This window comes from Hyperolius riggenbachi, chromosome 1 (assembly GCF_040937935.1).
Source record: "Hyperolius riggenbachi isolate aHypRig1 chromosome 1, aHypRig1.pri, whole genome shotgun sequence".
In the NCBI taxonomy this organism is placed as follows: Eukaryota; Metazoa; Chordata; class Amphibia; order Anura; family Hyperoliidae; genus Hyperolius; species Hyperolius riggenbachi.
Window position 1 is genome coordinate 356083691 of NC_090646.1, and position 15550 is coordinate 356099240.

General features: G+C 45.2%; 1 protein-coding gene across 1 annotated transcript in view; it reads left to right on the top strand.

Moving 5' to 3' along the window:
* The first annotated feature begins 1951 nt into the window (after positions 1-1951).
* The window catches only part of TM6SF2 (transmembrane 6 superfamily member 2), a 101941-nt gene continuing 88342 nt past the window's right edge, over positions 1952-15550 (top strand). Inside the window, exon 1 of the mRNA XM_068234184.1 lies at positions 1952-2121. Within this exon, the coding sequence (XP_068090285.1) occupies positions 2030-2121 (92 nt within the window). The 5' untranslated portion in view covers positions 1952-2029. The remainder of the gene's footprint in view (positions 2122-15550) is intronic.

Genomic DNA, 15550 nt, shown 5'->3' on the forward strand with positions numbered 1-15550 from the left:
CTACACTTGTGGTTAGTTAGAGGGATGAGGCCTCTGGGCCCCCCTGCGATGGTAGGGGTCACAGGGTTGATTGCTACGCCCATACATATAGCTTATTAACCAGTTCACCCCCAAGGCTTTTTACCCTAACGGACCAGAGCAATATTTACTTGTCAGTGCTCCTCCCTTTTATTCCCTACTAACGTTATAACTACTTATCACAAGAAAATGATCTATACCTCATTTTTTTCGCCACCAATTAGGCTTTCTGTGGATAGTACATTTTACTAAGAATTTTTTTTATTCTAAATGCATTTTAATGAGAAAAACAGAAAAAAAAAGAAAAAAAATTATTATTTCTCAGTTTTCAGCCATTATAGTTTTAAAATTAAACATTCTCCTGTGGATAAAACAAACACGTTTTATTTGCCCAGTGGTCCCGATTATTAAACCGTTTAAATGATGTCCCTATCACAATGTATGGCGACAGTATATTATTTTGAAATATAAGTGTTATTTTTCTGTTCTGGTTTTTTTTTGTTCTGGCCATAATTACAAGCCCCTATGTAATAAATTAAAAATAATTTCCCCCCATAAAATATAGAATAAAAAAGCGGAGTCCTTAAGGCAACTATTTTTTTTTTAAACTGATTTTTTTTTTTACAAGTGTTTTTTTTTTGGGGGGGGGGGGGGGGGGGGGTAGGGTTAGAAGTGTAATTTTATTAATGATGTGTATATACTTGAAAATTTATGTATTTTGTAGGTGTAATATACTTTTTGGCCACAAGATGGCGCTAGTGAACACTCGTTATAGGAAGTGTTCACTTCTTTTTTTTTTTTTTTACACTTTAATTGTTACATTTCCTGTTTATGTGAATGGACGTAGCCGCTGTTCGCGGTCACGTCCATTCACTCCAGGCACTGCGATTGGGTAGAGGACCGTTCGGTCCTCTTCCCCAATCACTCAGCACGGGATCCCGACGGAAACAGCGGCGGCAGTGGCGCGCACACGGCGGTAGCAGCGGCGGGAACGCGCGACGTATTAAAACGTCATGTTGCCGTTAATAGAGGTAAGCATGATGTTTTAATACGATAGGATGTCTGTAAATGGTTAAGGTGCCCACTTACTCGATTTCCCGCCGATAGACAGCAGATTCGATTACTGTGATCGAATCTGCTGTGAAATCGATGTGCAAACGCTGACCGATTTCCGTCCGAAATCGATCAAGCCCGTTGATCTGTCCGCGCGGAAAATTTTGCTCGATCGCCGGCAGGTCGGGAGTACGTCGAAAGTGGCGTTCGAATGTCCGAAGACCGACGCTAGCGGCAATACATTACCTGTTCCACCGGAGTGTGTCCCCCCTGTCCCTTCTCCGCACTGGGCACCGGCTGGCTTCACTTACTCCCGTCGGAGGAAGATTAAACAGTAGAGCGCCCTCCACTGTTTAAATTTCCCCCGACAGGAAGTAAAGTGAAGCTGAAGCCCAGAGCGGAGTAGAGACAGCGGAGACCGGGGGACTCGCGCCGGCTGGATCAAGTAATGTATGCAGGGGGCGGCGGAAGCTCCACAGTTTGTGAATCGGTTTCATAGTGAAATCAATTAAAAATCTGTTTGCAGATTCGATCACAGAGGGATCTATCTGGTGGCAATCGACCAGTGTATGGCTGCCTTTAGTGTGATACATTAGCTGAACATTTCAAATGAACTTCTCTTCCTTGGCAGTCATGTGACTCAGGTGATAGATCAGATTACAACTTGTTATTAGACACAAATAAGGGGGAATTAAACAGGCTGAACTCTCTAAATACATACAGAGTGCATTTCTCTGTTTTCCTTCTGTCCTGTGCATGAGTTCAGGTCCACTTTAACACACGCTGTGTTCTTCTATCAGCACTATCACAACTATGTTGCAATACCAGTGAAAGAAAGTGAGTGAACTTTGTATGGGCTGGAAAGCGAGCTTTGTGCTCAGAGCTGGAGTAGCCTGCCACCCGCAGCTACCTGAGACCGCAGCAGCTCCCAGGCTCTGAGGAAGCGAGCACCGCAGCCATGGCTCTCCCGGAGCCCGCTGGGCCCTTTATCCTCTCCCTCACGGCCATCCCCGTCGCCTACCTGGTGAATTCTATGTCTGCAGCGTCAGAGTAAGTATAGTTACATGTGCATAGCCTCTGCTGCTGCCATGAGACCACCTCCTGTGAGATCGCTATACCACCTGACCTGAGCCGCAGCACTATGCGCTCTATGGAATGTACTGCGCAGCCGGCTGGGAAGTAGCACAGTAGCTGAGGGAGGACAGAAGTCATGGCGGGCCTGGGAAACCTTCAGCAGACAGGAAATCCAAAAGGACGCTAGCTTTGAAGTCTGCATATTGTCTGGTCTCTTTGAGGGCTTAGCAGGTTTCTGTGCTCTACAGCTAGTGTTCTGATTTTCTTCCATCTCTCAATAGTAGAAAATTCTGAGAGGTCTTCTATCAAAAGGTGTCACCATTCTGATTTTTTTTTCCAGCAGTCAAAACACGACTCTATCTCCATACTTTGCCAACCACTATTTTTGGGGGGTTTGAACTTAATGGCGGCTGCTGCTTGGACCTGTAAGGCAGCTTTCACGTATACACAGAACATTGCGCATCATGAAAAATAGGATGGCAATGAAAAGCCACATCACACGTTGTCTCTGTGATGCAACGCATATAGTCCATAGTCTTATGCTTGCAGTGCATTAATTACTAATGCACAGCATTCTGTGTGTTAATCCGATGGAAATCATTATTGCACCGCAAACGTAACAGTGTGGAAGGGCACGATTCTACTTTAAGGGACTGGGACTCAACAGGAATATGTAGGCGGCCGGTGAGCTGGGCGCAGGGTGAGCTGAATGTGGGTTAACACTGCTGCCACTCATATTCCTGGCGGAGTTAAATACTATTCCCCTCCGATTCATAGCAACTCGGAGGGAGGTGTAATTTGGGGTCCGCGGGCTGGAACCCCTAATAACCCTTACACGCCCTGTTCAGTATAACATTACTGCTATGGTGGCGTCTAGTTTCGTTGCTGAGCGTAGTGGACTCAAACTACCTGCTTTGACGGGAATCCTCAAAGACAAACAGCCACTTCTATTTTAAGAAATAGGGGACAATAGCCATGCCACCAACTGAATAGGTTTAGTAAAGTTGTGTGAACAGAGGCTGTAGCCAAAGCGGGCTCCATGCCTGAAGCCAATCGGTTAGTAGTCACAACCAAATGTAGTGAGTCTTCCGTGAGCGGGAAGCGGCTGTTTGTCTAATGGGTTTTCTCGTTGAGTGCCCTAAAGTAGACTTGCACTTCGTGGAAGCACCATGCAAATGTAATTATCACATTGTCTGTTGCGCCACAACGCAACGGATGTAGTGTGAAAGGATCCTGATGTTGAGTACACACCATACAATTTTGTTTTAGATAGATGGTTCAATAGATAATTTCCGACATGTCCGATCTTATTTTCGTTTTTCTGATCGATTTCTCATAGAAGTGAATGGAAATAGATAAGAAAAGATAAGAGAATCGAATCCGAAATCGGACTGACTGAAAATAGACGGAAAACCGCATCGTGTCTACCCAGCATTAGCCTTGAGTCTGTGAGACAATTATTTATATCTACACAAAAGGTGGATCAGCGCATCACCAGGCTGCCTCCGAATGGCCTCGAATCAGAGGTGCGCTGAGCCCCCCAGAGACTGCAAACGCACCTTGATCCCAAACGGAAGCTCTGCATATACACCAAAAGCAAAGCTGTTAAGTGGGAGCAGCTGACCAAAATGAATTAAATTAGTACATGGCAAGGAAATTAACAGCGCTACTTAAAAACAGACAAGTGCCTACCTGCAAAAGAGTGCGCAATTTTCAATTTTCGAATTTACTTGATTAGCCGCACCCAGGCTATGCATATACATAGGTTAGGATTTAGTTAGTGTTAGGTCCCCTCCCATGGAGGATTGACTTCTTCGCAGTGGGAGGGACGAGTACTTAATAAGTTGCATGCAAGCTGTTACAGGAAACCAACATCCTCCAGTGGTAGACAGGTCATGTGTATGCTAGGTGTGTATTTTATCCCACAAGTGGGGCTTGCACTCTTTTGCAGGCAGGCACTTGTCTGTTTTTAAGTAGCGCTGTTCATTTCCTTGCCATGTACTAATTTAATTCATTTTGGTCAGCTGCTCCCACTTAACAGCTTTGCTTTTGGTGTATATGCAGAGCTTCCGTTTGGGTTCAAGGTGCGTTTGCAGTCTCTGAGGGGGCTCAGCGCACCTCTGATTCGAGGCCATTCGGAGGCGGCCTGGTGATGCGCTGATCCACCTTTTGCGCAATTTTCAATTTTCAAATTTACTCGATTAGCCGCACCCAGGCTATGCATATACATAGGTTAGGATTTAGGTAGTGTTAGGTCCCCTCCCATGGAGGATTGACTTCTTTGCAGTGGGAGGGACGAGTACTTAATAGGTTGCATGCAAGCTGTTACGGAAACCAACATCCTCCAGTGATAGACAGGTCATGTGTATGCTAGGTGTGTATTTTATCCCACAAGTGGGGCTTGCACTGTTTTGCAGGTGAGCACTTGTCTGTTTTTAAGTAGCGCTGTTCATTTCCTTGCCATGTACTAATTATTTATATCTGATCCGCAAACGATCTGATTAAAATTATTGTATTCTTTATGGAATCCTTGATGATCACCCTGACCGTTGTTCTCTAAATCCTGTGGGGACTTCTGAAGTCAGTGTGATTATTTATTTAGAGATGATCAATTGGTTACAAATATTCTAAGGTTGCATGCAAATAGCATTGAGCTTTAATCTCCGCCTGGTTAGCTGGTTCACACAGAGGACTGCAGAGCTTTTAGGGCCCATTCACACTATAAATTGCAAAACGGTAGCACATAGCAATTAGCGCGGTAAAATCACTGCTCACACTTCTACTTTTCAGAGTGATTGCAATCAGCGCTTTATTAAGCACTGTACCGTGATCAGTCCAGAATCTCAGCAAAATGCTGCATGTCACGCATTTTGTGATTGGCACTAATCATGGCAGTGAGATCACTTCCATATACTTTCTATTGCGTTAGTGCTGTAAAAATCGGTAGTGTTTCGGCGATTAGCTGGAATCACCCAGGGAAAAACTAGATTGACTACTCTGAAAAAATGAAGGCTGGCATATAAAGTGTTTGTGAATCACTGTGTTAGGCCTGGTGCACACCAGAGGAGTTTTTCTGAGCGTTTTGAGTTTTTAAATCTGCTGTTAATGTTATCCTACGTGTCTGTGCACACTGGAGCAATGAGGTTTTGTAAAAAACCCCATAGCATTACATTGAGAAGAGCTTTTAGAGGTTTTAAAAGCTCTTCCCAATGTAATGCTATAGGTTGTTTTTTTTTTTTACAAAACCTCATTGCTCCAGTGTGCACAGACACGTAGGATAACATTAGCAGCAGATTTAAAAACTCAAAACGCTCAGAAAAACTCCTCTGGTGTGCACCAGGCTGTAGAGCTGATTCTCAGGCCTTGGACCCACTAGAAAGCACTATCGCAATCGCTATGACTAGCCTGCAGACTAGCGACATGCTCTGTTGCTATGCGGGGGGGGTGCAGAGGTCGACGGAGCAGTGCATGCATGACCTCACATGGGAGCCGCATAGGCAGAGAGAATAATCCTCTCAACTGTAGCTTGCCTACCGCTTGATCGGCCAGGACAGATGGCTGGCCGAGCGGTATGTTGCGCGCGTACACTATGCATTAAATTTGGTTTGTGCTGCTCACCCCTTGTATTATATATATTAAGGCCGGGCTCACACTACACGGCAAACGCAGTGTATGTCTAAATTCTTGACCTTGTCTTTACCCACCTCTGTTCTATTTCAAGCTTCCATAACACTCCGCTTCCCCTCTCAGACCACAACCATCTTACCTTCTCAATCAATTCTTCTCTACCGTCAACTTCTCCAACACTACACCATACAGTCACACGCAGGAATTACCGCAACCTGGATCTGAATTCCCTGACTGAGGCCTTGCAACCTCTATGTACTCTGTCTTCCTACACTGACCCTGAGGCAGCATCCAGTTACTTATTTAGTGTAGTCTCCTCTGCCATGAATTCAGCTGCTCACCACCACCTGCCCCCGCCAAACTAACCAGCAGCCCTGGCTCACTGAACAACTCAAACAGCTGAAAAGGCGCTCCAGAGTGGCAGAAAGGTGCTGGAGAAAGAGCACTGCTGTAGAGGACTTCAATCACTATAAACAAACTATGCAGGAGCTCAGGGATGCCCTCACCTCTGCTAAGCAGTCTTATTTCTCCTCGCTCATTTCCTCACAGTCCCACAACCCAAAACAATTGTTCAACACCTTTAACTCCCTACTTCGTCCCCCACCTCCTCCCCCCTACCACATGTCTGTCAGCCGACGACTTTGCATCATACTTTACAAGCAAGATTGATGCAATACGTAATAGCTTCAACACGCAACCATTTTTACCAGCTCACCATCACCTATAAATTCCTTCTGTCCGCCTGCACCCTCGCTCACTACTAAATGCCTTCCCCCCCGCTCCACAAGACCACTCTCCCACTCTAACATCTTTTACCACACTAACTGAACAGTGTCTTTCCTTACTAATCTCCAAAGCGCATCTCACTACCTGTGCCCTGGACCCCATTCCCTCTCATCTTCTCATCTAATCCCCCAGCTTTCATCCTCCTTTAATCCCGCTCTAACAACTCTATTTAACCTTTTTATCTCCACTGGCACTTTTCCTTCCTTAGTCAAACAAGCTATCATCACACCACTTATCAAAAAACCCTCTCTTGATCCAACTTCTTGCTCCCCCCCTTTGCTTCTAAACTGCTGGAACGTCACATCCATTCAGAATTGTCTGCCTTTCTCTCTACCAACTCCTTACTTGACCCCTTTCAATCTGGATTCCGCACACACCATTCCACTGAAACTGTCTTCACGAAAGTTGCTAATGACCTACTGGTAGCTAAATCCAAAGGCTAGTTCTCCATTCCAATGCTACTTGACCTTTCCTCTGCCTTTGACACGGTTGATCATGCTCTGCTTCTGCAGACACTGTCATCTTTAGGAATCAAGGGTCAAGCACATGGATCTCCTCTTATCTCTCTGGACGCTCCTACACTGTGTCTTTCTCTAACACCAATTCCTCCCCATGCCCACTGTCTGTTGGTGTACCTCAAGGCTCTGTTCTTGGGCCACTTCTTTTCTCAATCTACACTCGTGGCCTGGGACAACTAATTAACGCTTTTGGCTTCCAGTATAACCTCTATGCAGATGACACCCAAATCTATCTCTCAGCTCCTGATCTGTCATCACTACTATCTAGAGTCCCTGACTGTCTACGTGCCGTTTCTGCATTCATGTCCTCCCGCTTCCTGAAACTCAACATGACTAAAACGGAAATTGTGATTTTTCCACCATCGCTATCTACACCCCCACCAATTGCAACCATAACTGTAGACCAGTGTTTCTCAACATTTTATAAGTGTGTACCCCTTTTAAAACCCTGTACTCATCGAGTACCCCCTAGCATAGTAAACATGATCACAAGTACCCCTTGACAAATATATATTTAATCGTAGTACATGATAATTGGTTCTAAACAATGTGCAAGCATTTATTATTGCTTTTAATTAGCTAAAATACTAATTTGATGTTGTTTAAATAAGAATTATAATTTTCTAAATCTCTAAATTTGTTATTCTTGGTTAAGTATATCAAGCCTGAGTACCCCCTGGACCCATCAGATGTACCCCCTGGGGTACGAGTACCGCATGTTGAGAAACTAGGCTGTAGACAACACCCCAATAACCTCAACCACTAAGGCCCGCTGCTTGGGGGTTATACTTGACTCAGAGCTCTCCTTTAAACCTCACATTGCCTCAATAACCACCACCTGCTATTTTCAGCTCAAAAATATATTCCGTATCCGTCCCTTTCTCACACAAGAGGCCACCAAAATGCTTGTTCATACCTTAATCATCTCCCGCCTAGACTACTGCAACACCCTGCACTGTGATCTCCTAAAAAACAGGCTAGCACCTCTCCAATCCCTTCTAAATTCAGTGGCCCGCCTCATTCACCTTTCCACACGCTCTTCTGATGCAGCCCCACTGTGCCGTTCTCTCCACTGGTTACCTATTACCCAGAGGATCCAGTTCAAACTCCTGACTCTAACATACAAAGCACTCCACGAGTTGTCTCCTCCATACATCTCCTCACTAATCTCAAGATATTGTCCCTCCCGCAACCTTCGCTCCTCCCAAGAAATTCTCCTGGCCTCTAAGCTGATCACCTCCTCTCATGCTCGCATCCAGGACTTTACACGAGGATCATCCCTTATCTGGAACTCTCTTCCACAGTCTGTACGTCATGCTCCAAACCTGGACATCTTCAAACGCACTCTTAAAACACACCTTTTCAGACAAGCTTATAACATTCTATAGCCCTTATTTACTTCTCTGTCACAATGTAATCAGAGGCAAAAGAATCACTGCCTCATCCATCCTCCACCCCCTTACCTAGTGTGTCCCCCACAACCCATTAGATTGTAAGCTCGCAAGGGCAGGGTCATCCTCCTAATGTTTACAATTTTGTAACAATATTTGTGCTGCTTGGAACTCTGCTGTACATTTTGTTAGTTGTATTTATGTTCCCCTTGTCATCTTATTGTGCTTTGTAAAGCGCTGCGGAATATGTTGGCGCTATATAAATAAAAATAATAATAATAATAACTGTGCTGTAAGCCCATCTGCTAAGGATACGCTGGCATCGTTCACACTGGTCGCTGCCTTTTTATCGCCACTCACCCACAGCTTTTTTTTCTGTAGCGTCCCCACTCACCTGCCACCTGCTGGAGACCTGGAAGCATGGGGCTTCCTGTTGGTTTGTAAAGGAAAATGTGAATGCTACCTAGCTGCAGGGAATATTCTCATTAGTCTAAATGAACCAATGAGAATTTCCCATTGGTTCTTTTGCAAACCAACAGGAAGCCCTATGCTTCTTGGTCTTTGGGATGAGCAGGGATGACTGCACCAAATTTTCACAGGACAGGTATGTGATTTTCGTGTTGCGGGAAACCTAGTGCTGTCATAGGCCTTAATTTCTTCCGATTTGCGTTGTTTGCAATCTGGCTGCTGTTCTGTTCTTTTCCATAATTGTTGTGGTTGTTTAAAAGGCTGAGCCACTGTGGCTTGTAGAAGTGGCAAATGTGTGCTTATACTTATTTTGCTATTATATGTGTATTATGTACAGTGCATCCGGAAAATATTTGCAGCGCATCGCTTTTTTTCGCATTTTGTTATAGCTTTATTCCAAACTGAATTAAGAGAATTCAACACCCCATAATGACAATGTGAAAAAAAGTTTACTTAAAGGAGTTATCAGTCAAATGTAACAAAATAAGCGCTACTTACCTGGGGCTTCCTCTAGCCCCAAGCTCCCAGCATGTCCCTCGCCGCAGCTATGCCCGCAGCCGTTCACCGCAGCTCCGTCACGGTCCCCGGCGAGGATGGCCAGTTCTGCGCCTGCGCGAGTGGCGCTGTCAATCACCGCCACACAGTCCGCTCCGGTCCACGTGGCGGTGATTGACAGCGCCGCTCGCGCGGGCGCAGTACAGGACGACCTGGAGGTCAGCCTGACGTCATCGCCGTGGACCGTGACGGAGCTGCGGCGAACGGCTGCTGGCAGAGCTGCGGCGAGGGACATGCTGGGAGCTTGGGGCTGGAGGAAGCCCCGGGCAAGTAGCGCTTATTTTGTTACATTTGCCTTATAACTCCTTTTAAAGGGGCACTATGGTTAAATAGCTGGTTATAATATCATTTAATATAAAATATGTGCAAGTGTAGCAATGTTTAACACATATATTGTGGCAGAATAACAGTCTATTTCAATATTACATTACCCAGATGAGTCGCGTCGGCAGAGGAAATTATCTGACGCCAAATCAGCACATACCATTGTGCAGTAGGAGGCAGCTTATCAGCTGTTTGAGCTGCTGTTTTAATCCCCCCTTTGATATTTTGTGAGAGGATTCCTCCAACTCCTATAACGGCTCACTCGAGCAGTTTTACTACTCATCTCAGCCGCTGTACGTCTCAGGACATTGACGTACGGCTCTGATGAAAATAATGCAGGACACAGCTACATCACAGAGAGCTGTTCTCCACAGCAACGGACAACAATATGTGTCCATTCCTGAGCCAGCTGGGATGCCTCAGCCAGGAGCATTTTTCATCAGAGCCATACGTCAATGTCCTGAGACGTATGGCGGCTGAGATGAGTAGTAAAACTGCTCGAGTGAGCCGTTATAGGAGTTGGAGGAATCCTCTCACAAAATATCAAAGGGGATTAAAACAGCAGCTCAAACAGCTATGGGCAGGGGTGTAGCTTTGGGGGGTCGGGGTAGGACAAGTGCCCCCGGGCGCTGGGTCCCCAAGGGCACCCAGCAGCAGTGTCTTTTTTTTTTTTTTTCTTTCTTTAACCACTTGAGGACCCACCCTTTACCCCCCCCTTAAGGACCAGCGCTGTTATTTGTGATCTGTGCTGGGTGGGCTCTACAGCCCCCAGCACAGATCAGGGTGCATCCAGAGTGATCAGATCGCCCCCCTTTTTCCCCCACTATGGGGATGATGTGCTGGGGGGGTCTGATCGCTCCTGCCTGCCGGTGTTGCGGGGGGGGGGGCACCTCAAAGCCCCCCTCCGCGGCGAAATCCCCCCCTCCCTCTCCTACCTGGCCCCCCTGGTGTTCCGGGCTGCACAGGACGCTATCCGTCCTGTGCAGCCAGTGACAGGACGTCCCCTGTCACATGGAGGCGATCCCCGGCCGCTGATTGGCCGGGGATCGCCGATCTGCCTTACAGCGCTGCTGCGCAGCAGCGCCGTACAATGTAAACAAAGCGGATTATTTCCGCTTGTGTTTACATTTAGCCTGCGAGCCGCCATCGGCGGCCCGCAGTCTATTCACGGAGCCCCCCGCCGTGAATTGACAGGAAGCAGCCGCTCGCGCGAGCGGCTGCTTCCTGATTAATCAGCCTGCAGCTGGTGACGCAATACTGCGTCGCTGGTCCTGCAGCTGCCACTTTGCCGACGCGCGGTATGAGTGCGCGGTCGGCAAGTGGTTAAATTAATTTTTTTGCGGTGCCGGGCACGGGTCTCCCAGTCTCTGACGTCACACATCATCGCCGCACCACCGCGCAGCGTCCATAGCAGTGGAATGCTGTGCAGAGTGGCAGAAAGATGCAGAGCTAGAGGCGCCAGCCGGGCCCCATCCTATTCGCTGGCGCTGCCGACGAGTCAGGAGGCAGAGAGGGAAGAACGGGTCAGGTAACACTGGAGTCGGAGACAGCATGGAGCCGGATGGACAACGCTGATCATCATCAGCCAGGGCTGGCAGGCGGGACCAGAGCGCACACAGCACTATTAGGCATATTGAAGGTGAGAGAGACTCACTGAGAGAGGAAGCCTGGCAGAGGGGAGGCCCGGTCCAGAGGGAGGGTGGGTGAGGGGGGGGGGGGGGGGGTTCGATTAGAATGTCTCCTATTCCTATAAACAATTTATGGAACCTATGTATGAAGGTAGGGTGAGTCTCTCTATCTAGGGGGGTCAGTATGTCTCCTATAAACTACCTTCCTGTACATTTGGCTCCACCCATAACCGCGCCCACACTTAGTGCATAGCCACACCCCCTTTTGGCGCTGCGCACAGGCTTGCCCTTTGGGGGTGCATTAATAGTCTTTGTCCCCGGGCGCTGAAAGCCCTAGCTACGCCTCTGGCTATGGTAGAAAAGTGCTATAGAAATGTTATTGTATTGTATTGTATTGTATTATAAGCTGCCTCCTACTGCACAATGGTATGTGCTGATTTGGCGTCAGATAATTTCCTCTGCCGACACGACTCATCTCTAACTAAGGGTAATGTAATATTGAAATAGACTTTTATTCTGCCACAATATATGTGTTAAACATTACTACACTTGCACATATATTTTATATCAAATGATATTATAACCAGTTATTTAACCATAGCGCCCTTTAAGGATTTGGCAAATTTATTAAAATCAAAAACCTGAGAAATCACATGTATTTGAGTATTCATAGCCTTTGCTTAATTATTTGTTGATGCATCTTTGGAAGCAATTACAGCCTCAAGTTTTTTTAATATGATGTCACAAGCTTGGCACACCTTTCCTTGGCCAGTTTTGCCTATTCCTCTTTGCAGCACCTCTCTAGCTCCCTCAGGTTGGATGGGAAACATCGGTGCACAGCCATTTTAAAGGGAATCTGAAGTAAAAACAAAATTATAATGATATGATTTGTATGTATAGTACAGCTAAGAAATAGAACATTAGTAGCGCAAATACAGTATGAGTCTCCTATTGAGTCTCCTCTACAGATAGAGTTAGGCTGCTTACACACAGGGACGGTACAGGCGCACGTTAGTGCGCCTGTAACGCTCCCCCAACGCACAGCAATGTAACACAAGTGGGCTGTTCACACAGCCCACGTTGCGTTACATGTAACGCTGCACGTTGTCGGGAAAGTGCAGCATGCTACGGCGTTAGAGCGGCTATAGCCGCGTTAGACTGTTTGCACATGCTCAGTGGGGGCGGAGAGGAGGCGGGGAGAGCCAGCTACAGTAGCCGCGCACATGGCTACTTAACATTCAATGCACTGGCGGCCGCTGATTGGCCGGCGGGACCACGTGATGCGGAGTGTCTCGCTCCGCATCACGTGGTCCCGCCGGCCAATCAGCGCCACTCTGGGAGACCTTATAGGGATAGAGCCGCCTAACGCGGCTCACTCTACCGTCCTTTCTTGCAGCACCATACGTTGTGTTAGGTGCACGTTATGCGACCTTAACGTGGCACCTAACGCAACGTCTTGGTGTGCAAGTAGCCTAAAGAAACTTCAATTGTTATCTAAGCGAAATAGCTTATTTGAGCTCTCCGACCTAAGCTTGGTCGGCTACAGTGCTGTTTTCGGAGGCACTTACCTCACCCTGTCTCTCACTGTTCCTTGTTTGTGTAAGGTTTTGCTGCAGAGGAAAGTTCAAAGGTTCATTAGCCTGCTCTGTTTCATAGTTTAAAATACAGAGTGTGGTTTGTAAACTGCAAATATCAGAGAATCGTGCAATGTAATAAAAAAAAGCTATATAACTGAAAATAAAAACACTCTTTTCTTTGCTACTAATGTTCTATTAATTATCCGTACTACACATACAATTCATTATATCATAAGATTTTTTTTTTCATTTCAGTGTCACTATGGGCCTGTTTCCATTAAACATGATTTTTCCGATGCAGATTTCCGTTTTCCCATACTACACATACAATTCATTATATCATAAGATTTTTTTTTCACTTCAGTGTCACTATGGGCCTGTTTCCATTAAACACGATTTTTCCGTGTTTAATGGAAACAGGCCCATAGTGACTGCTCATAACCACACCAGAATGGTATGGTTATGAGCAGTGCCTGGTTTCCTCCAAACGTGATGCCTGGCATGCACACCAAAGAGTTCAATCTTTGTCTCATCAGACCATAGAATTTTGTTTCTTATGGTCTGAGAGTCATTCAGGGGCCTTTTGGCATTCTAGGCAGGCTGCCATGTGCCTTTTACTGAGGAGTGGCTTCTTTCTGGCCTCTCTATCATACAGGTCTGATTGGTGGATTGCTGCAGAGATGGTTGTCCTTCTGGGAGGTAGTGACCATTGGGTTCTTGGTCATCTCCCTGATTTAAGGTGGGTACACACATCAGACCATAGTCTTTGGAAAATGAAAGATCACAGACCAATTTTACCCCCTTCCATGTAGTATGAGAGCCATACTCTACACAGTCTATTCTATGGAGCTGAACTCCTGATCAGATAAAAATATTTGCAAGGTGCTGCACACAAAGATGCTGTACACATGCAACAGACCAGTATCGGCAAAAGATCCGTTCCTGCAAAATGCATTCATAGTCTATGATATCTGCAGATCCTCATACACACCTTGTTTAACAGACATTCATCTGCAGATCAGATCCACCAGGATGGATCTTCAGATCTGCAGATAATTGTCAGAACTGCAGATGGTTGTCTGTTAAACAAGGTGTGTATGATGATCTGCAGATATCATAGACTATGAATGCATTTTGCAGGAATGGATCTTTTGCAGGAAGAGATCTTTTGCAGATACTGATCTGTTGCATGTGTACAGCATCTTTGTGTGCAGCATCTTGCAAAGATATTTATCTGATGGGGAGTTCAGCTCAATAGAATAGACTTTGTAGAGTATGGATCTCATACTACATGGAAGGGGGTAAAATTGGTCTGTGATCTTTAATTTTCCAAAGACTTTTATCTGATGTGTGTACACACCTTAAGGCCCTTCTACCCCGATCACACAGTTTAGATTGCCGGTTAGCTCTAGGAAGAGTACTGGCGGCTTTGAACATCTTCCACTTACAGATGATGGAGGCAACTGTGCTCATTGGGACCTTCAAAGCAGCAGAAATTTTTATGTAACCTTCCCCAGATTTGTTCCTCAAGACAATCCTGTCTCCGAGGTCTACGACTATTCCTTTGACTTCATGCTTGGTTTGTGCTCTGACATGAAATGTCAACTGTGGGACCTTATATAGACTGGTGCCTTTCCAAATCATGTCCAATCAACGAAATTTACCACATGTGGACTTCAATTAAGCTGCAGAAACATGTCAAGGACAATAAGGGGAAACAGGATGCACCCAAACTGAATTTTGAGCTTCATGGCAAAGGCTGTGAATACTTGCTGTATATACATTTGATTTCTCTTTTTTTTTTTTTTTTTTTTTTTAATAAATTTGCAAACATCTCAAGTAAACTTTTTTTTTTACATTGTCATTATGGGGTGTCGTGTGTATAATTCTGATTAAAAAATTAACTTAATCCATTTTGGAATAAGGCCGTTACATAACAATATGTGGGAAAAGTGAAATTTTACTTTATTGAAATTCTCAAAAAAATAGTATTATAAATTGTAGAACAGAAGGAATACAATTGGTTCAATAATTTTCACTTCTGTTATACCCCATGCTCTTTCTTTGAGCATTATCCTTTTCCGTCACTAGATGGCACCATGATTATTTAGATTTTTTTTCCATTTGGGTATGATGCTTTGCATGCACAGATCACACCAGAATGTTATGTACAGTGCAGTGTTAGATCATTTCAGTGCAAAGTTATTTATTATTATTATTATTAATATTATTTATTACTTAGTGATTTAAATTCCTATATGACCTCTGTATAGAGTATCATATTTTCAGTTACGTGGAGACACTGACATTTTTACGGGGTAGGAGGTGAAGTCGCTAAAGGTGTGGAGTGATGTGTAATATATATATATATATATATATATATATATATATATATATATATATATATATATATATATATACATACATACATACATACATACATACATACATACATACATACATACATACATACATACATACATACGTAAGAAGTTTTGAATCAGGATGATACCAATTATTGGCTAACTTAG